This window comes from Schistosoma mansoni, assembly GCF_000237925.1.
Source record: "Schistosoma mansoni, WGS project CABG00000000 data, supercontig 0037, strain Puerto Rico, whole genome shotgun sequence".
In the NCBI taxonomy this organism is placed as follows: Eukaryota; Metazoa; Platyhelminthes; class Trematoda; order Strigeidida; family Schistosomatidae; genus Schistosoma; species Schistosoma mansoni.
The window spans coordinates 170564-192873 of NW_017386026.1; the positions used below are offsets into that span (position 1 = coordinate 170564).

Genomic DNA, 22310 nt, shown 5'->3' on the forward strand with positions numbered 1-22310 from the left:
AGGTAAATCAAGCCTAGATGAATTACATGTGTTAATTACAAATATCAATGCATATTTATCGGTGTATTGTAATATGAATAACAAAAAGAATATGTATCATGATTTTTATGCAAGTCAAAGTCACATGATGGAATACCTCAAATTATATATCAGTGTGTATCCCCAAATACTCACATACAGTAATCGAAGCGTGAGATTTGAGATAATGCGAATTGGAAATGTCAAATTGATTATAACATTGCGACGTAAGGACCCAACATTATTTCGTGGGAGAGGATGGTGTTGGAAAGTCTATGATGCAAATTCTAAATATTAGTGGTTTCATTACACAACCGACATGATGATTGTATAAAATTCTAGAACCCAAGTGAGTCTGTTCCAATTTCGGTTTTTAATTCTTATACTAACGAGTGAATTCTAGATAATACAAAGTCTACGTCCAATACACTATCGAACAGATGTACTTACTTTTTTACTCCTGTTACTCCCAATGGAGCATAGGCCGCCGACCAGCATTCACCGACAGAGTGGATTGGATGAACTTAAGAAGGAGACGTACAATCGATTACAGACACTTACACTCCAATTTGAGCTGTGGAGAATGTGGTGTTTGAATGAACCAATGATTCTTTTGTATTGATGACTGTTTGATTTTGAATTCCAAGCGCAATACATTCGTTCGTGCTCATCTAATACTTCTTGATGAAATTGCGTTGTTTCTGGGAGTACTAGCTTATAACATAATTCAAATGCTCTTAAACATCACATTTATCCAACCTGATTTTTTTCTGCTGTTTACATAGTAAACGTTATTCTGCGTTTTTTATGTGAAGTGTAATTCATTTTTCCCCCATCGATTGAAACATTATCCTGTTTCCGCCATCTTTATTTTCATAATATTTTGACTTAATTGACAAACTGTCGCACTCAACTTATTCTAGTTAGTTTCACTTTCCGCAAGATACTTCGAACGACTGATTTTATAGTTGCTAATCAATCAACTTGATAATCACATTTTGATTTTCACATGTTGGCTTATGACTTATGAAATCTGAATCCAAAAAGCATCTATATCTTACATGAATTCTTCTTTTTTATTTTTCTTCAAATATTATTCTACTTTATAATTATATCATAATTATAAAATAAGTGTAATACAACTTTTATTTTGTCAACTAGTTATTCTGCTTTCTGATACCGTTTCATTGTTGAACATTACATCAGTAATGCAATCACCAAGTAATCATATTCACGACAAGCAACCGATCTCACATAAATTACAGCTCTCATAACTATCTTTAATTTATAACAAAGAAAATCTGTATGGTAAAAATTTCACCTCTATTGCAGTTATAAGTGTTCAGTAGACTATCTATGAAACTGGAGTACAGTGCAATAAAATAGGTTTATTGGTTAACGACTCTTCTATCTTAAACTCAAAATTTGGAAAAACAGGAAACTTCAGCTTCAAAATTCCATTTTAAATTGCCTGAAGTTAATTTGACTGTGATAATCAAATGCAGAATTACTAAAACATTACATATGTGTGGAAAAGTTCTCTCAGTAAACAGATCACTTGTATCTTGGTTAATAAATGCTTTCGTATATTGAAGAATTGCCAGACCAAGATACGTCGAGGTAGAACACAAGATTATAATGGAATAACAATTTACAAAAGATTATACCACCATTGTTTTAAATAACATTGGTTGTGCATAATATGAGGACACACAATTAATGAAATACATCTGAAGAAGAGAGTGATAGTAGAATAGCCTTTCCCGACATTCTCCTAACTAAGAGAGCAGACGGATCATTAAAAAGAAATTTAAACGGAAAAAACACCTGGACTGTGCAATATAAACTACTACAGTACACCACTACAGTAAAAACGAAACCTGATCAAAACTCTTAGTTACCAAATACGCATTATATGTTCTTCGGTTATAGTTGAAGATGAGCTAAACTGCTTGCGCTATACTCTTAGGGAGAACGGACACACTAGAAAGGTTATTATTAAATATATGATAACGAAGGTGAGAATAGGCGGAACACAAACGGTGAATAAGAAATCCCTGTCCATGCGCATACAATTCAGAGGGGATGCGGCTAGCGATATATTTACCCAGAGATTACGCAGAACAATTCAAAAACCTCAACGCTGGAGATCTACGACCAGTGTTTCCTGCACGCCCAATGGTGACACCACGGTTAAATGATGAATTACCTAGAATGACCACCACATCTTGTATGTATCATTTCTACAGCACCAGTGGAACAAGTTATATTGGTCGACATTCTAGGAATTTACATTTTCGTGCTCGCGAACACCTCCCAGCGTGACTCAGAAAAGGTCTGGTGAAGAAGGTGAACAGCTCAATATTGTTCCACTTTGTGCAAACTGGTTATAGTGCCTGTATAAACTAATCATTTTTAACTATTTATCAGGTCAGTAAATTTTGCTAAAGCTAGTCAGACTTGGAAGTCCTTCAAACAGCTGAAGCAGTAGCCATTCGGACGAAGAAACCGGAGCTATGCGCACAGAAATATCTTCAACTTATTCTCCTTCCCTGGCCAACCTTAAGGCCAATTAATCAATAGTAGTCTTAGCTATTGAATAACCTAATTCGACTATTAAACTTACAACCTTTCGTAATCATATATAACTGTCTGTCATCCTTATTCTGGAATCTTCGTAGAATTATTATTGTTATCACTATTGGTTCGCATATCATTAATCATCTCCCAGATACATGATTCATTTACTTCTCATTCATCCCACCTTATTACGTCTTACTAGTCATATTTTACGCAATGTAGTCTTCCACCAAATATTTGATCTAATTGTAATTGCACTGTTATTTCTCTCACCTTATATGACCCATATATATCCTGATCATGGATCTTAGATTTTCACTTAACAAGTTAACATTCCATTCGAGTCATATCAACATTCACAATTTTATTCTATATTGTTTGACAATCCTAAAATCACATGCTTTAACTTTAAACGAAGCACTTTGCCCTTAACCTGGCCATTTTTGAGATTATTAGTTTTGGTCTTTATTTGTAGAACCTGAAGAAAATTTATCGAAAAGAATATTCTTCGTTCAAATAATAGTCTTTTAATATGATGAGGATCTTTAAGCACACTATTATGTAGATAATTAAACTCATGACCATCAGTCCGATATTTTTGGCTCACATTGTTGTGCTACTGTCTAATAGTAAGTAGCATAAAACATTTCACGAAACCTTAATTTCAGTGTTCGTGAACATTCGAATTAAGAAATGTTTCTGATATTAATAAACTAAATAACTAATAATACAATGAAAGAAAAAATGAAAATATGTTCAAACTTATGACAATATATAGTGAAATCTTTAGTCTATCTGTACTGGAACATTGAGGTGGATTCTTATCATCATTCGGAAATAATGTCCATTTTTGTGATTGTCTACGATAGCGCGGAGCACGAGAAGTTTCACAAACATCTGTACCGACATCTGGAAGAAGATCAATATTGGTTTTATTGAAGTGATTTTAAAAAGTGTATGATGAAAAAAATATATCTGATCATAGAATGGAGTTTATTGTATGGCAGTAATATCAATAAGGGAAATTGTCATTACGAATATTATTATTATCATTATTATTATTATTATTGTCATTATTATTATTGCTAACTACTGTAGGGTCAGTGAAATTTCACTGAGCCCTAGCTGAACAGTTTCTATGTCAGACAAGAGATCATTGAACATTGGACAGCATATTGAATATCGCCGAGGCCAAGCCTGACTAATCCACACTAATCGATTGCACGCCACCGACAGTTGCATGCAGCATTGACCCCTATCAGTATTTCTTCATTCTATCCTTAGTAGCAGTGATATTACATAACTCTGCCTGTAGCTCCTCCGGGGGCTACTGCCGTTCCCAAGCCCGGGTAAAGGAGGACGGTTGGGTATGGGTTTAGCGACCCCATCCCGTAGAATACCAACTCTCATGGACCAAGGATCATCAAAGCCTCCTTCAAAACAAAGAGAGAGGGCATTACAATGAACATCATCCAATGCTATGCGCCAACCGACGATTACGATGAAGACGCTAAAGACCAATTCTACGATAAGCTGCAGTCAATCTTCGAGAAGTGCCAACCAAGGACCTGACCATTCTGATGGGAGATTTCAATGCCAAGGTTGGAAAGGACAATACTGGATACGAAGACGTCATGGGACGACATGGACTGGGAGAAAGGAACGAAAATGGTGAGAAATTGGCAAACCTATGTGCCTTCAATAAACTGGTCATAGGTGGCACCATATTCCCACACAAAAACATAAACAAAGCCACTTGGATTTCACCGGATTACACTACACAGAATCAAATTGACCATATCTGCATCAACAAAAAGTTCAGGAGGACGATGGAGGATGTGAGAAGCAGAAGAGGGGCTGATATAGCATCCGATCATCATTTGCTGGTCGCCAAGATGAAATTAAAACTTAAGAAGCACTGGGCGACGAGGCGGACAACATCACAAAAGTTTAACACGGCCTTTCTTCGAGATGCTGACAAACTCAACAAATTCAACATAGCCCTCAACAATAAGTTCCAGGCCTTTCATGATCTACTCAACTAAGAGGGAACTACCATGGAGAGCAACTGAAAAGGTATCAAGGAGGCGATCGTTTCAACATGTCAGGAGGTTCTGGGTCACAAGAAGCACCATCACAAGGAATGGATCACTGTTGGTACACTGGATAAAATTGAAGAAAGGAGGAACAAGAAGTCAGCAATTAATACCAGCCGAACAAGAGCAGAAAAAGCCAAGGCACAAGCTGGATACACTGAAGTAAACAAGCAAGTGAAGAGGAGCATCAGAACCGACAAACGCAAATATGTGGAAGATTTAGCGATGACAGCGGAAAAGGTTGCAAGAGAAAGAAACCTGAGACAACTGTATGATACAACCAAGAAACTTGCTGGAAATTACCGTCAACCAGAAAGACCAGTGAAAAACAAGGAAGGCAAAGTAATCAACGATATTGAAGAACAACGAAACAGGTGGGTAGAACACTTCAAGGAACTCTTGAATCGACCAGCTCCACTGAACCCACCCAACATCGAAGCAGCACCCACAGACCTCCCAATCGATATTGGCCCACCAACAATTGAAGAGATCAGCATGGCCATTAGACAAATCAAGAGTGGCAAAGCAGCGGGACCAGACAACATCCCGGCAGAGGCACTGAAAGCAAATGTAACAGCAACTGCCAAGATACTCCACATCCTCTTCAGTAAGATTTGGGACGAAGAACATGTACCAACAGACTGGAAAGAAGGACTTCTCATCAAGATTCCAAAGAAAGGCGATCTGAGCAAGTGCGACAACTACAGGGGCATCACTCTCCTCTCAATACCAGGAAAAGTCTTCAACAGAGTATTGTTAAACAGGATGAAGGATTCCGTGGACGCCCAACTTCGAGATCAACAAACTAGATTTCGTAAGGATAGATCGTGTACAGACCAAATCGCAACTCTACGTATCATTGTGGAACAATCAATCGAATGGAATTCATCACTGTACATCAACTTCATCGACTACGAGAAGGCATTTGATAGCATGGACAGGACGACACTAAGGAAGCTTCTTCGACACTACGGCGTGCCTGAGAAGATAGTCAACATCATACGGAACTCCTATGATGGACTAAACTGCCAAATCGTCCACGGAGGACAACTCACCGACTCGTTTGAGGTAAAGACCGGTGTTAGGCAAGGTTGCTTACTCTCACCCTTTATCTTTCTCCTGGTGATCGACTGGATCATGAAGACGTCAAAATCCGGAGGGAAGCACGGGATACAGTGGACAGGCAGGATGCAGCTTGACGATTTAGACTTCGCGGATGATCTGGCTCTTCTATCACAAACGCAACAACAAATGCAGGAGAAAACGACCAGTGTAGCAGCTGCCTCAGCAGCAGTAGGTCTCAATATAAACAAAGGGAAAAGCAATACTCTCCGATACAATACAACATGCACCAATCCAATTACACTTGACGGAGAAGCTTTGGAGGATGTGAAAACCTTTATATATCTGGGCAGCATCATTGATGAACACGGTGGATCTGATGCAGATGTGAGGGCGCGGATAGGCAAAGCAAGAGCAGCATATTTACAACTGAGGAACATCTGGAGCTCAAAACAATTGTCAATCGACACCAAGGTTAGAATTTTCAATACAAATGTCAAGACAGTTCTACTGTATGGGGCGGAGACGTGGAGAACTACGAAAGTAATTATCCAGAAGATACAGGTATTGATTAACAGCTGTCTACGCAAGATACTTCGGATTTGATGGCCAGACACTATCAGCAACAAGTTACTGTGGGAGACAACAAACCAGATTCCAGCGGAGGAAGAAATCAGGAAGAAGCGCTGGAAGTGGATTGGGCACACCTTGAGGTAATCACCTAATTGTGTCACAAGACAAACCCTCACATGGAATCCTGAAGGTCAAAGGAGAAGAGGAAGACCAAAGAACACATTAAGCCGAGAAATAGAGACAGACATGAGAAAAATGAACAAAAACTGGATAGAACTAGTAAAGAAGGCCCAGGACAGAGTGGATCGAAGAATGCTGGTCGGCGGCCTATGCTCCATTGGGTATAACAGGCGTAAGTAAGTAAGAAAGTAAGTAATATTATATAGTGTTTGTCACTAGCAAAGCCGATCCACCTAGTTACCAAGATAGGACGAGCCAGGTTGGGTATTAACCTCGAGGTGTGGCTTCAACGTAACTTAAAATGTCACGCGCTTCCCGTTCAACCAGAGTAGATTACCAATGTTGTTAGTCTGCACCACTATTAATACCAATAGTACTAACAATATTAATAACAACAGTATCAGTGGTGGTAGGAAACAGTAGGAACAGGTAATATGCCTCGAGAAGAAGGATTGATGAGATGAAGTTGGAATGGGAGTATCTAAAGTAGAGGAGAATGTTAAAAGATGAGGACAAATACGCGAACTGTGATATTTAATAATAGTGGTTAATATAGATTTCATATTTACTTCCTGAAAACTGAGTAACATAAGCCTAGGGAGATGGTGAAGTTGTAATTATTAATCATGATAAAAATAAGTAACTGTGTAAGAATACGACATAATCGGGACATATTTTACTTAATGAGAGAATATCAGTAGATATAGATCAGGATTATGTGATAAATCGGATAATCTCAGAAATCCAATTACTGTCGATGAAGGAAAAAGTTCCCAACAGAGTGTTTCCGAACCCAATAAATAATTCACTGAACGTCCAACTTCTAGACTAACAAGTTGGATCTTGTATATATAGATCATACTCCGACCAAATTGTGATACATAGAATCATTGTGGAGAAGCAATTTAAATGGAACTCATAGTTATACATCAACTTTCCCGTTTATGAGTAAGCATTCAACAGTATGGATAGAGGAACTGTAAAAAAAACTTCTTCCACGTTATGGGATACCTGAAAAGATCGTCACCATCGTACGTAACTACTGAGATGGACTAAATTTCAAAGTCGTCCAAGGAGAGCAGCTCACAGATGCGTAGCACTTGTCAACAACCAGAAAAGTGAACCCAGGACAGTTGGTTGGAGATTCTTGGTCGGAATCCTATGCCCACAAGGGGTAAAGGTTTAACTAAGTAAGTGCCTAATAAATTTCAATAAAACTAGAACAACAATCGTAGCAAGAGTTAGAATACTGACCGATATCGAGTAAGAAAATTATGTTGAAAAAATGGAAAACTTATGTATCGCAAAACATATTACGGCCAATTTTCTCTTCATTATTTGGTGATAACAAGTTTAACAGCTATTAACCTAACAATGCTTTAGTTCACATCACTATTTAAAGATATTTATCCTTTCCTTCACTCTTATCTGAGTTCCAGTTAGTTAATTTATTTCCACGGTTGAAATCATGAGTCAATCTAAGTTAGACAACTATTAAAAATTGAAGGCACTGGACAGCCGTTCTGTGCTAGTATAGGGATCATTATCAGTGCTCGTTCACGATTCCTCACTCGGAACTCGGACCCATGACTTTTGGTTTCGGGTTAGAATCCTTATCCTTTAGATCGCTGAGCCAGCATCCAACAATGTTAATGTCTAATTTTATTCAATCCATGATCTTGTTCAACCCTTAACACATTGCTTGCGGTGGATAACTGTCTCACTTTTTGTCATATTTAGTAATACATATATAAAGATGATTATTTTTCTTCCAGTTTTGAATGTAATTTTCAGTTGTTTCTTCTGAGATATTTATAAAGTTAATCTGTAGATAATTAACTGCATGAATTATGCCTTCAACGCTTCATTTTTTCAGAATTTATTTACATCCATGTTTTCTAGAACCATAATCAAGGCTTTTTAATTATAAAGTTCGTATACCTGTCATATTTTTGATGAATAACAGGATTATTTGTATATAGTAATCATTATGTGACCACTGACGAACACACGTGGTCAGGTGGCGAAAAAAATAAAAAAATGGTAATCTCTGAAAGTTGTTTCTTGGGCCATCATTACGCTTGATTTTCAGAGAGTAATGTAATGACTAACAGTGTTCGTTTAACAAGTCATTTAATTAAGCCATTACTCCTCAAGGTCAATTGGCAATGGTAGAACTCACGCGTAGTAGTTCACAAGACATCATGATATTTGTGCATTAAAAAGTTTTAAATCAAATCGCGTCATTTCCATTGGGTATCGAAGGTCGAGACAACACATAATTCCCTATTCTGTCTACATGTTGGGGCGGCTTGACACCTTCATGGTTGAAAATAATAGCCAGCCGCCATACGTTCATGTTATAAGCGAGAAAAAAGATTCTGGCTCAAGAAAATTATCGCACACAGACGATCAGCCCTCATCTCTATGCTGGTCATATGGAGGTTGGTACTACAAGAGGTTCTGTCCATATAAAGAACATTGCTGCACCAAATGTCATCGTAACGACCATAAAGAAACCGGCTGCAGAAAGAGAACCCACTGACGTTATTCTTCGAAACCCTATTTCAAGAAATACAGATCTGGTGCAAAAACTGACAAAATATTGGTATCTCACACTGGAGCACGAATTCACCACCGAACAAAATACGTACTCGCTTTCAACTTGATACGACATCTGATATCACTCTGATCGGCTTAGAAGCTTGAAGGAATATTGGGAGACCCACAGTTCATCCAACAACACAACTAGCATACAGTGCATCTAGTGAGAAGTCATATATTGTTGGAGAAGTACCATGCACTGTTTCTAAAGGTAATACGACAACGAATGCAACAGAGAATCTAGCACTTGACTTGTTAGGATTAGATCTGATAGAGACACTAAAACTAGCAGATCATTCGTTCAACAATATCTGCAGCCGAATCAGAACTGATAACCCCTTAGAGTAGAAGCAGAAAAATGTTGTGCTACAAAGACAAAACCACGTGCTTATAGAAGGACTGGAAAAACGTACGAAAGCAACAACACTACTTACCCTCAAAGTGGAGCTACTCCCGTTCTTCGACCTAAGAAACCTGTGCCTTTTGCTGACCTTCTAGTAGTTGAACAGGAATTAGAAGGGTTTCAGGAAATGTGTGTTATTGAACCTGTAAACTTCTCAGATTGGGCTGCACCAATAATGGTGGCCAGGGAGTCTTGTGGCAGCGTTCGCTTGTGTGAAGAATACTCCACCGGACTAAATGAAACCTTAGAGTCTCACCAGTATCCTTTACCCCTACCAGAAGATATCTTCGTCAAGCTGAACAGTGGCAGATATTTTGCAAAATTGGATTTATCAGACGTATATTTACAAATTCTTGTAATTGAGTAAATTAAAGATCTAACAACCAACACACACAAGAATCTGTTTCAATATAACCGACCATCTTTTCGAGTGAAGACGGCGTCCTCTATTTTCCTGCAAATTAAGGATACCATGTTACAAGGTATTCCTGGAGCGGCAGCTTATTTAGACGATATAATAAATATGGGAACAGATAAAAGAGACTTGCAGAAAGAACTGGATCAGGTGCTAGAATGCATAGCCGGATATGGTTTGCGCCTGTTCCTGAAAAAGTGTGACTTTTATATGCAGAAGGTACGGTATCTTGGTTTCATAACAAATAAAGATGGGAAACGACCAGATCCAGAGAACATTGAAGCTGTGAAAACTATGTCTATACCTAGGGACGTTCCTACCTTATGACCTTTCTTGGGATCGGTCAACCATTATGGTACTTTCCTCCCTGATCTCCATCGTCTGCGGGCCAGCTAAAAAAGAATACGAAACGGGATTGGTCGGCGAACTGTCAAGCATTATTCGAGAAAATTAAGCAACTCCCAGCTTCCAATCTCTTACTGACGCATGATGATCCTTCTCTTCCAACAGTTGTTGCTTCATATGCTTCAAATTATGGTATTGGAGCAGTAATCTCTCACATTTTTCATAGTGGGTCTGAAAAAGTAATCTCCCATACTATCGGATCGTTAACAACGACAGAACGGAACTATAGTCAAAATGAGAAACATGCTCTATCAATTATCTTCGCGGTGAAAAACTTCCATGAACCATTGCTAGCAATTTTTGGGTCAAAGAAAGGTATCCTGTTATACACAGCAAACAGACTGAAACGGTGGGGAATCACACTCTTGGGTTGTGACTTTAAAATTAAGTACCAGCCCACTACTGATTTTAGACAAGCTGATACCATGTTTAGACTGATTGGTTCACAAGTAAAACAGAGAGAAGATACCTTGGTGGCAGTAATAGAAACAGAAACAGAAGTACATCGAGTATTGGAAGACGCAGTCGATGGTTTGCTAGTTACTTCCAAGGCCATCAAAGAAGCCACGGAAAATGACAAGACATTACGAGAAGTTAGAGGTTACCTTCTCACCAAGTGGCCGAATAGTCGCTTTCAAGGAGAGATGTTACAATATTTTCGCCAGAGAGACTCACTCATGATGGTCAATTCATGTATTATGCTTGATGACAGAATTGTTGTCCCAAAAACATTATGCCACACGGTTCTGAAACAATTCCAAGGCGGCCATCTCGGCATCAATAAAATGAAATTGTTGGCTCAAAGCTATGCTTACTAGCCTACAAAGGATCAAGATATCGAAACCAGATGCCGCAATTGTTCGTCGTGCCTGCAAACAGCTAAATGTCCAAAGAAGTGTGAACCACAACAATGGGAAAAACCTAACAGTCCCTGGGAGAGGTTGCACGCAGATTTTGCCGGCCCCATACGAGGGCGCACTCACAAAATAGCTTTAAATCTACGCCATAGCAAATTACACAGCCAGTGAAATGATCGGCAATTTATATGGGCTGTTTAGCTGCTTTATAGTTCCAGAGATTTTAGTGACCGATAATGGCTAACAATTCACTGCAGAATCATTCAAGCACTTCTGTAACATTAATGCAATTGTACATACACACTGTCCGCCCTATCACCCACAATCAAATGGACAGGCAGAGCGCTTCGTTAACACATCCAAAAGAGCACTAATGAAAGAAGAAGGCGAGGGGACAAGTCATGTAAGCACGGAATTCCAACAGCTTACAGAACTACGCCTAAACCTATCATCCGAGATGGAATGTCCTTTGCTTAGGCGATGTTCGGGAGAAGCAACCAAACTACATTCTACATCATTTTGCCACCTAAACCAATGAAAGGACTCAGATAAAATCGGAATATCCAATATTTTAACGTTGGCGACAAAGTTTTCATTAAGCCCTTCTTCGGAATGAATCGAAGAGAACCCGGAAAAATCGTACAAACTGTTAGGATATTCACAAGAATATCCCAAACATTATCTCGAATGTAAAATGGTATGTTTTCAGACTCTTCACATAATTCGCATGTTATCTCCTATTGGCCATTATTTACAGTGTCCTAACTATGACTTTCATGTGTCGTTTCCCTATTGGTCAATTTTGAGTCGTCCTAATTATAACCTTTACGTGTCCTTCCTTTCCATTGGTTACTGTTAATAGTCATCGTAACTGTATAAATATGCCTTGTCTGTAAACCATTTTTGTTCTGCTGCTGACCCCATAAACAATTCTTATTTAACGGCTGTGTTCTGATTTATTGGAGTTGGGGAACAGTATTGGGATCGAACTAGGATATCTGAATTTGGTCAATCGGTAGAATTTCGTGTAGTCCTATCGCAAATACGTTATATTTCGCGTTATAACACAAACATTGATAAACGTTTTGCACAAAGTCCGAGGAACTTTAGGCACATGCGACAGACACACAAACCAAATCCATAAACATAAAAGAATTATGCACACACGAGATATTCAGCTGAATCTTCCACTAGAATTAATCTCAGATACATCAACGACACTTACTTCCAAGAATACTGAAGAGAAGACTTGAACAAGAAAGACAGAGAAGAAAATGGAAAGCCGTCGCGAACCAGTTTTCAGGCTACAAGTTGATCCAAGGAAAAATCTTATACCGGGGAGGTGTTGGGACGGCTTCCGAGAACTACAAAGGAGCCTCCAGAGGCCCTAATGGAGTCGAAGAGTTTCCATCCAATCTGAACGTGAGGGAGCTGTCTAGAATATCGAGGTGGCATGCTATTATTGGACAGTAGCATAACATGCCTCTTTGGGGATTGGCTGAATTATAATGTTGATACAACAAACGCTAATATCTATAAATACCCATGATTTTCTGTACATTTTGATTCTTACCCAGCAAACGCTTCTCCAGATTTCTTCTGTCTTCTGATTTGCAACTGTGGGGTTCTATACGTTCGAGTGTCCTAGTTGTATACCGTATTCTACATCAATCAAGTAACGAACTTAACACTATGTGGATGTTGCATCAAAAAGATAATAATAGACACATTTTTTCAAAGTCAAAATTTGGTGGATTTTTGTCCAAATGTGAACACAAAAATAGTGGGATGTAGTTGTATCCAGTTGACTTGTCTTGAATAGGAAAAAACACACATCCCAGATACCAATTCCAGGTACAGTCTATCTATCCTCTCAAGCACACATTTCTATCCAAGGCAAATTTTCAAAATCGCTTTCTTACTTCTTTTATAACTAACCTTTTACAGGATCTCGGCGTAAACGATTAATATGTGTTTTCTTTTCACATTCAGCAAATATTGGATCTGTGATAAGTAACAACAGATTTGTACCGATAATCGACTGTACTGACCAATCACGATTACGTTGTTGAGGACATGATATAAATCCTTGAATTCTATGGTTAAAACCGACATTGATTGATGGGTTTCTTGTACCATATAACTCTCCATTTAATGAATAATAGCGATGAATTAGTTTAATGCACTGATATGGTTTATTTTGTGGATCGACATCATCGTTGAGATCACCTGAAACTGCTAAAGAAAATACAAATGACAAGAAAAAATATTTATATGTATTAAATCAACTGTAGGGACTTCTGACTTCTAAATGTATAAACGTTCTGTACTTTTGTAGTGTGTGCTACATATATCGACATAAATAGTATATAATGTCTGGTTAGAGACGCTTAAAAAACTAGAACAGGAAAGAACGGAAACAGAAAGCAATTGGTATGGAAATGCAGGAACATTGAAGTTTGTGACGATTGACTGATATTTTAAAAGGAACAGTCAAGCTTGAGACAATTGATGAACATTTTGCAAAATAAGTATTCACTGTATGGTTCTCAGATTTTACTAGGACGTTCTGTAGTTTTGTGTTCAGAAACATTCGATTATCCCCACTTGTGTCCTCGTTCACTACGACTTAGGTGGTCAGGAAATGTATTGCAAGGGGTCATCCATCTTCTACACTGATGTAGAATGCTGGATGGTACACGAAGATGTTGAAAAAACTGCAATAATCCAAAGATTCACTGACTATTGGCCTGAGCTTTATGGGAATGTAACATCTCGTTTGTAGTTCACACAATAATTGTGACAAATGGTTGAAGACCTTATAGTGGTATGGCTCAAAATCTGTTACAACAGTGCGGACGGATTTATTCTTTTTGTGTTCCCTTAGATCTTGGATCTTCATATTATCACTTACCTTTAGTTTTTAGGATCTCACTGGCCCCTATTTAGCTATATACTTCTTGTTAAGATTTCTTATGCTTTACTATTCCTCCTATTGTGTTTTTTCTTCTTGTTAGTTTACACTCGTGTTGTTACATTTCACGGTTGTCCGACCCAGATACAAGTATACGATCTTCAGAAATACTTGCACAATTTATCGTGACAGGATGACTATGAAGCTGTTATTATCAAAGTAAATAAAGTGTACATAAATGAGTGGCATGTAAGCAGTCTCATCCAATGACGCACTTTGTATACTGGCGCAGGAGTTGTTTAGAAAAAAGCCAGTAGCAGCTAAGCCAAAATATGATATCAGTATATAAAGTCATTCTTTGTTGAACTGAGTTATATTTATAGGTTTATGCTGCCTAGTTGGCGTCCACTAGATAATCGTGACCAGTAATTAGAGACATTAGGTGACATGATTCAGATATGGTCCATATTGGAGTGATACATCTAGTCTTTGACTTCTCTTAGATTCTAAGCCTTAAGATTGTTATATACTTCTCTCCCGCTAATTCATTCTTTCTTCTACAGTTATACTGTTTTCTAAGTACCACTGATACTATTGCTACTTTCAATACTCTGGCATTTATGTTGACAATTTCATTTCAATCTGCTAATATGTTTTGGCAGGTTGAACAGATGACCATAGATGTCATGTTCTTCGTTGTGTATAACTGACTGGAATGACAGAATGAAGGAAACACATATGATACTAATATGTCAACGATTTAAACAAGCTTAACAGATGTATATATTCCGTGTCAAGTATGAAGGGCCAATATTATGAAACAATACAATGGTCCAATGTTAAGATATTTTTGTGAAGTAGTCTTCATAATGAATGAATTTCAGGTGGGACTTTACCGCAATGACTGACTATGTGAGACTGTATGTCGCGCACTAGGATGAAACAGCTAACCAATGCTTCCTCGATTTATACTGGTATTCAAGCTAACCTCAATGTCTTGTCTTTTGACTGATCGTTTTAACATTTGAAAGATGACTCAAATGATTATTTGATTAGTGAATTGCTCACACTATACTTATTTATTAGTTCTCAGTTCGGCAAATGATCTGTTCTTTGGTGAGTTCTTTTTGATTCTTGAATTTTTATTGAACATCCGATAGCTTTCTAAGTGGGTTCTATCAGAGATGAATATTATTTAACTGTTTTAACTGCATTTGTATCTATAGTAGCGTATTTCCGGTCCACTCTGGGAAGTACTTGACTGGCTGATACAATGGATCTGAGCTTTGAGGTATTCAAGAAGAAATAAGAATCCTTTTTATTTCTTCTTAGTACAGTTAAATATATTGTAAAAAATAAGTATAATATAAGTAATCAATCTAATTGTTAGTAGAATAGACGGAATGTGACTAGCTGTGGGACCAAGAATGCTCATTTTGTCCTGTTCAGCACTCATCAACCGGATGTGCGTGAAGCCTAAGATTAATGTTCTCATCGACATTGCAAACCAATGTCTATCGCTTTAAAGGTCCAGACGGAAAGATTATCCCAGATTACACTGCTACTCATATTCGATTTATTCTATTAAAAACCTGTAACAAATGGCTATATCGAAGCAGTGTTAGAATGATGGACGTACGCAAAAAGACATCAAAAATTTAAAAACTGATAGAAAAGCAACGGAATATCTCAAATCATTATATTATTAAATTTACTCTAACATTGTTGACATACAATTAACATCTTATACAATTTTCCAAAGTTCCCATCCTATAAATGAAATGAGATATTTATTATCTAAAACTCTAACATTTATCACTACCACTACATTCCAGTGTATGTTTGTTATTTTATTAAAAGGTACTTTTCCATCTTCTTCATCATATCAAGTAAACTCTACACTATATACTGATTCAATGCAATATAATTTCAACAGTTAATCCATAGTTTAATGCAACAGAGAAAAGGCAAAATCGACAGGAAAATTTAAAATTACCTATTATTCTAATCATTCCCATGATAAATGCTCTAAAATGAAATAAAAATTACGAACTAAAATTCAGTAGTTTAGAAATTGGTCATATCGATAAAAAAAGCAATAGGTATAACACTATTGTTAGAGTGCCAGGTAAATTAAATAACTTGGTTGATAAGGTCGTGGATCTTCATCAACCAAGATAGTTGGGACTTATATGTATGTCGAACCATCGTATGTATGCTGGTGTAGTAAAAGGTTGAAAAATTTTAAGAGTAGAAAAACCAAGAATTAGAATAAGTTCATAGTTATTCACTGCTGGATTGAGATACGTTGATAGATGCAGTGTAACTGCTTGGGGCATGCGCGATAATCTCGACCAATGTCTGAAGACACTGAGTGACATATTTCAGAATCTGAATCGCACGAACGTATTTAGTGTTTATCTCCCCATATATCATAAGCTCTAAAATTATATTATACATTTTATTCTGAGAATCCATTCTTTCTTCTTTAGTCATACTTTCCAAAAATAAATTTTTTCAATAGTACTAATACTGCTACTACTTGTAATACTATGATGCCTATCTTGATAATTTCACCTCATAGTGCTGATGTGATGCATCAGCTTGAAAGGATAAGCAACTGTACTAAGTTCATCGTTGTGCATAGCTGACTGACTAACTTAACTACTGTACAATCGACATTATAGAGAATATGAAAGCAATATTAGTCAGTCAGTCAGCCACGACATAGGATCAGGCACATATATGCATCGGTCCAAGTTGTCACACCTCATTAAAACAAGAAGACGGATACCAAATTCATAGAAGTAGTAATTTACAAAAGAAAGATTGCATGTAAGGATATAAAATAGGAAGAAAGAATTTGTTCGTAGAAAGATATGAAGTAATTTTAATCTCATGCTTTAAGAGAAGACAAAGAGTGTATGCACGCACACCACTGTGGCCGATTCTGAGCCATGTCACTCAGAGTCTCCAACCATTGGTTACGATAGTCACGCGGACCCCAACCAGGTAGTCTGCATCTGCCAACATGGCTCAGACTAGAAGTAAGTGACTTCAAGCACTGATGCCATGTTTTGGTTTGGCCGCCCTTAACTTTATTCCAACGATTGCCAATACTAGTCAGCGTAGCACGTCGTGGTAATCGGTGTTCAGGCATACGCAATACGTGGCCCTACAATCTCAGTCGATAAAGATTCACAACCTCATCAACTGATTTACCATCATTCCCTAATACCCTGCGTCTAACCTCACTATTACTTACCCGGTTATCCCAGCAGATGCGAGCAATATTTCTAAGACATCTGTGGTCAAATACTAGTAACCTACGAGTATCTTCTACTCTTATTGGCCATGTTTCACAGCCGTAAAGTAGAACAGAGCGAACTGATGCGCAGTATACTCGTCCCTTAATTGATAGACGGATATCTCGTCTTCGCCATAGGTGACGTAAGTTGGCAAAATCTAAAAGAGCTTTTTGAATCCGTGCTGAGATTTCGTCAGACACCAACCCATTAGGGCTGATCAGACTTCCAAGATAAGTGAAGTTGTCCACGCGTTCGACTACTTCACTCCCTATCCTTAGTTCGGGTGTTGACGCAGGCCAGTCCTGGAGTAACAATTTACATTTGGATGGGGAGAAACGCATCCCAAACATCCTGGCATTATTACTGAGTTCCAACAGAAGACTCTGCATTTTGTCAGCGTCTTCACCAAACAGGACTATGTCATCTGCGTATTCTAAGTCGCTTAGTGGTCCCCCTGGTAGGAGATCAATTCCTGTAAATTCAGTCGACGAGAGTGTTATTTCCAGCAACAGGTCTATAATGAAGTTAAACAAAAATGGGGATAGTGGACAGCCTTGACGTACACCACTTGAGGTTGTAAAATCATATGACAGTTCGCCATAAGCTCTCACTCGATTGATAGTGTTCGAGTAAAGAGCCTTCACAAGGTTTATGTACTTCTCAGGTACACCTTTCAATGACAGACACTGCCACAGAACCTCTCGGTCTACAGAGTCAAATGCTGCTTTCAAGTCAAGAAAAACTATAATTGTCGGACGCCGATAAACATGTCTGTGCTCTAAAACTTGACGAATGGTGAATATGTGGTCGATACAGCCACGACCAGGTCTGAAGCCAGTCTGATTTTCTCGTGTTTGCAGTTCACGAGTCTTAGTTAGGCGCCTGATAATTATTGAGGCTAGTATTTTAGATACTATGTTAGTCAGACTAATCCCTCTATGGTTATCACAGGATGATTTTGACCCCTTTTTATATATTGGGACAATAAGTGATTGTGACCAGTCGGATGGGATTACATCCGTCTCCCAGATTTTAGCCAGAATATTAGTCAACCTAATCGCTAAAATTGGACCACCATATTTAAAGACCTCTGGAGCCAATCCATCTGGACCAGCTGCTCTTCCTCGTTTCAGATTACCTATAGCCTTTTGAACTTCAAGTAGGGTCGGGAGGCCTACTTCAATGTTCCATTCAGGTTTTCTGGGAATAGTGGGTAGTTGTACAGTAGCTGAAGGCCAGCTAAACTGTTCCTTAAAGTGTTCCGCCCATCGTTCTAAACGTTTGGGTTGAGAGCAGATAAGGGTTCCGTCTTTTTCGGAGATTGTCTCACTTACACTTGACTTAATTCCGGTTTCTTCTATTAGTCTGAATAGTTGCCTGGTGTTGCCTACAGCCGCTGCCTTTTCCATCTCTTTTGCTTTCGTTGCCCACCACTGCTCACGATCGTTCCTTAGACTTTTAGTTAACCTAGATCTAATTTGTTTACGCTCTTCGTCATGTTCAGAGCCTGATGGGATGAGTTTACGCGAATCCATCAGTGAAATAGACTTAGAGGAAATCCACTGGTTTTTTGGAGCCCTATGGTTTAAATGACTAATAGATGTGACTGCTGTTTCCACAGCCGTTCGTATGTCTTTCCAAGCAGCATCTGGGTCAGTCTCGTTTACAGAACTGCCTAGATGTGAACTCAGTTGTTTCTGGAATTCGCATTTGGCTTTCTCGTCCTCCAGTTCAATCCTAATGGGTCTTCTCAGTGTAATTTTCCTGCGTCCATTGAGGCGCAGACAAATGCGCGCTCGTATTAAAGCGTGATCAGAGTCTAAACAAGTATTCCAATACGAGCGACAATCTTCTATAGAGCCTCTCCAACGATGACTGATGACAATATGGTCTATTTGAGTCCATCGTTGGTTTGGTGCAGGTGGTCGCCATGTTAGACGATGTCTCTCCTTATGTTTAAAATTAGTGCTTGCTAAAAATAAACGATTGTCTGAGCATAGTTGCAACAGACGATCACCATTATCGGTTCGTTGATCCGGAATACTAAAACACCCACCTAAATGTCTTTCTGTTTGATTTAAGCTGCCTACCTGGGCATTAAAGTCACCCGCTACGACTACTATGTCTGAGCGCTTAGCTTTCTGAAGAAGCTCAGAGAGTTTTCTGTAAAAGTCATCTTTCACTTCATCATGGCTGCAGTCAGTGGGAGCGTAGGCAGAAACGACGAAAAGGCAACGACGTGTGTCCCTATCCTTCCGAGTTCTTACGGAGCCATTTAGCCAGACAGCACACAGGCGACTGTTAACGGGGATCCATTCTAGTAGTGCCTGTTCTGCCCTTGTACTTAGTGCTATGCCTACACCTGCAAGTCCGCGAGAACTAGCCAACGGGTCGCCAGATACACGGAGGGTGTATTTCGTCGGCTGTCCATTTTGGCGAGGTGAGGTCAAGTGAATGACCACACTACGATCCTGTATGCGTGTTTCGGAGACACAGCATACATCAATGGTACGAGATTCTAGAGTTTTAGCTAAGGAAGCCTGTTGACCGATTTGGCATAGGGTACGTACGTTGAAGGCTCCAATGTGTAGTTTGGAGCGAGGTTTTAGTAGACCTGGGACAGCGTTTCGCGCACTAGAATCGTTGGCCATGGTGACACTTGAGGAGGAAACCGAGAGAGGAAGTTTAGTGTTGAAAGTCAAGGTAGAAGGAATAGTAGGAATTGAAGAAGGAGATTGATTATGAATACAGTGGTCTTGAGTGTTGTTAGAGGTATGAGGGAAGTTATCACTTCCCGGTTGCCCACACCGTGGAAGGATTCTTCTAGAGGTACCTGAAAAGGAAATTGGGTTAGAAGTGGTCTTAATGACCTGAGAGCGTGACTGCAGTGCCCAAGGGACAACTGCTTGAGGTCGGTCACACACGACCTTTTTGTGGGTAGTTTTTGTGTTAGCTCCGTTCTTCAAAAAAAACCTTACCGCCGGAGACGGATATCCGTGGGATAAGGCGAGGTGTGCATTTTTAGGGTCGACCTTTTCTAACCCCACCCCTCTTTGTGGGAAGGCAGCATCGCTGTCATGCTGGTTGTCTGAAGGAAACACCTTACTGCTGTCACACCTCTGTACAGTCAGCAGTACGACTTCTCCTTCGGACCTTGGGTTTGCTGCTTTTAGTCTCACCGCTCTTCAACCGACCTGTCTGGCATGGTAGGACCTCGAGGAACGATTGTTCCAGCCAGCATAGCTCGATTGCTTCATCACGATAGGCAAGCCCGACCACCACGTCAAGGTAGCAGCAACGATCGGGACCAAGACATGAAGTCACAGCGTGGACTGGATAACACTATGGAGGCTTCTTCGACACTATGGCGTGCCTGAGAAGATAGTCAATATCATATGGAATTCTTATGATGGATTAAACTGGAAAATCGTGCATGGAGGACAGCTGACAGACTCGTTCGAAGTAAAGACCAGTATCAGGCAAGGTTGATTACTCCCACCATTTCTCTTTCTGTTGGCGATCGACGTCAACATATGGGGGGAAGCACGGGATACATTGAACGCTAGGATGCAGCTGGACGATCTAGACTTCGCAGATGTTCTGGCTCTTCTATCACACACCCAACAACAAATGCAGGAGAAAACGACCAGTGTAGCAGCAGCCTCCGAAGTAGTAGGTCTCAGCATACACAGAGGGAGAAGCAAAACTCTCCGATACAACACAACATGAACCAATCAAATCACACTTGACAGAGAAGCTTTGGAGGATGTAAAACCTTTACACATCTAGGCAGCATCATTGGTGAGCCTGGTAGATTTGATGCAAATGCGAATGGGAATATAGGCAATTGAAAAACATCTGGAACTCAAAACGATTGTCAACCAACACCAAAGTCAGAATTTTCAATACGAATGTCAAGACAGTTCTACTGTATGGGATGGAAACTTGGAGAACTATGAAAGCCATCATCCAGTAGATACAAGCGTTTATTAACAGTTGTCTACGCAAAATACTCCGGATCCGTTGGTCAGCCACTATCAACAACAATCTACTATGGGAGAGAACAAACCAGATTCCAGTGGAGGAAGAAATTAGGAAGAAGTGCTGGAAGTGGAAAGCACTAACTTGGAATCCTCAAGGCCGAAGGACGAGAAGAAGACCAAAGAACACATTACGCCGAAAAACGGAGACAGACATGAGAAGAACGAACAACAATTGAATAGAACTAGAAAGGAAGGCCCAGGACAGAGTGGATCGGAGAGTGCTGGTCGGTGCCCTATGCTCCATTGGAGGTAAGAGGCGTAAGTAAATAGGTAAGTAGACATCCGAGAAAATAATTACAACAATCCATCTCTCCCAGAAATCCAGTCAAATTGTGGTGTGCGCTGCTTATGAGGACAGACATATGCAGTATGTGGCAGGAGTCGGAAGTGCAGTGCTTACCAGAAGAAGGTTGAAATGAAAAGAACAGGAAGGAGATCGAAGAGCAGTCTAAATAACAACAGAATTAGAAGAATGATGGATTGTTTAAAGGACAACTGAATGAAAATTTGCAAATGATGTATTTAACGTATGATTTTTATATTTTAAAAACGCACTGTGTTATTTAACCTAAGACAATAAATTAGTATACCATACCTGAGGTTTTGTTCATTACAAAATTAATCCCAGAAATATAACGAACTTTGTTTAATGTTTCTTGGTACGAAAACATCGTAGTTTACACGACTGCCTCCAACTGTCTGACATCCTTGGTTTCTACTTCCAGGTATCACAGAATGCTAATATTATTCCTTACAATAATTGGTTGTAATCAAATTGTTTTGAAGTACAAGGGTTAGTCAACTTATGAAATAGTATAAAATATTAAAATGAAAGAAAATTTGTGAAAACAA

At 39.1% G+C, this 22310-nt stretch overlaps 1 protein-coding gene across 1 annotated transcript; it reads right to left on the minus strand.

Moving 5' to 3' along the window:
* Positions 1–1436: 1436 nt before the first annotated feature.
* Smp_124550 (hypothetical protein) lies at positions 1437–16119 on the minus strand (the record flags this gene model as incomplete). Its single annotated transcript, XM_018790719.1, has 4 exons — positions 1437–1504; positions 3400–3507; positions 13132–13431; positions 16104–16119. 4 exons carry the CDS (start codon positions 16117–16119, stop codon positions 1437–1439), a joined length of 492 nt encoding a protein of 163 aa, XP_018645962.1.
* Between the last annotated feature and the right edge of the window lie 6191 nt (positions 16120–22310).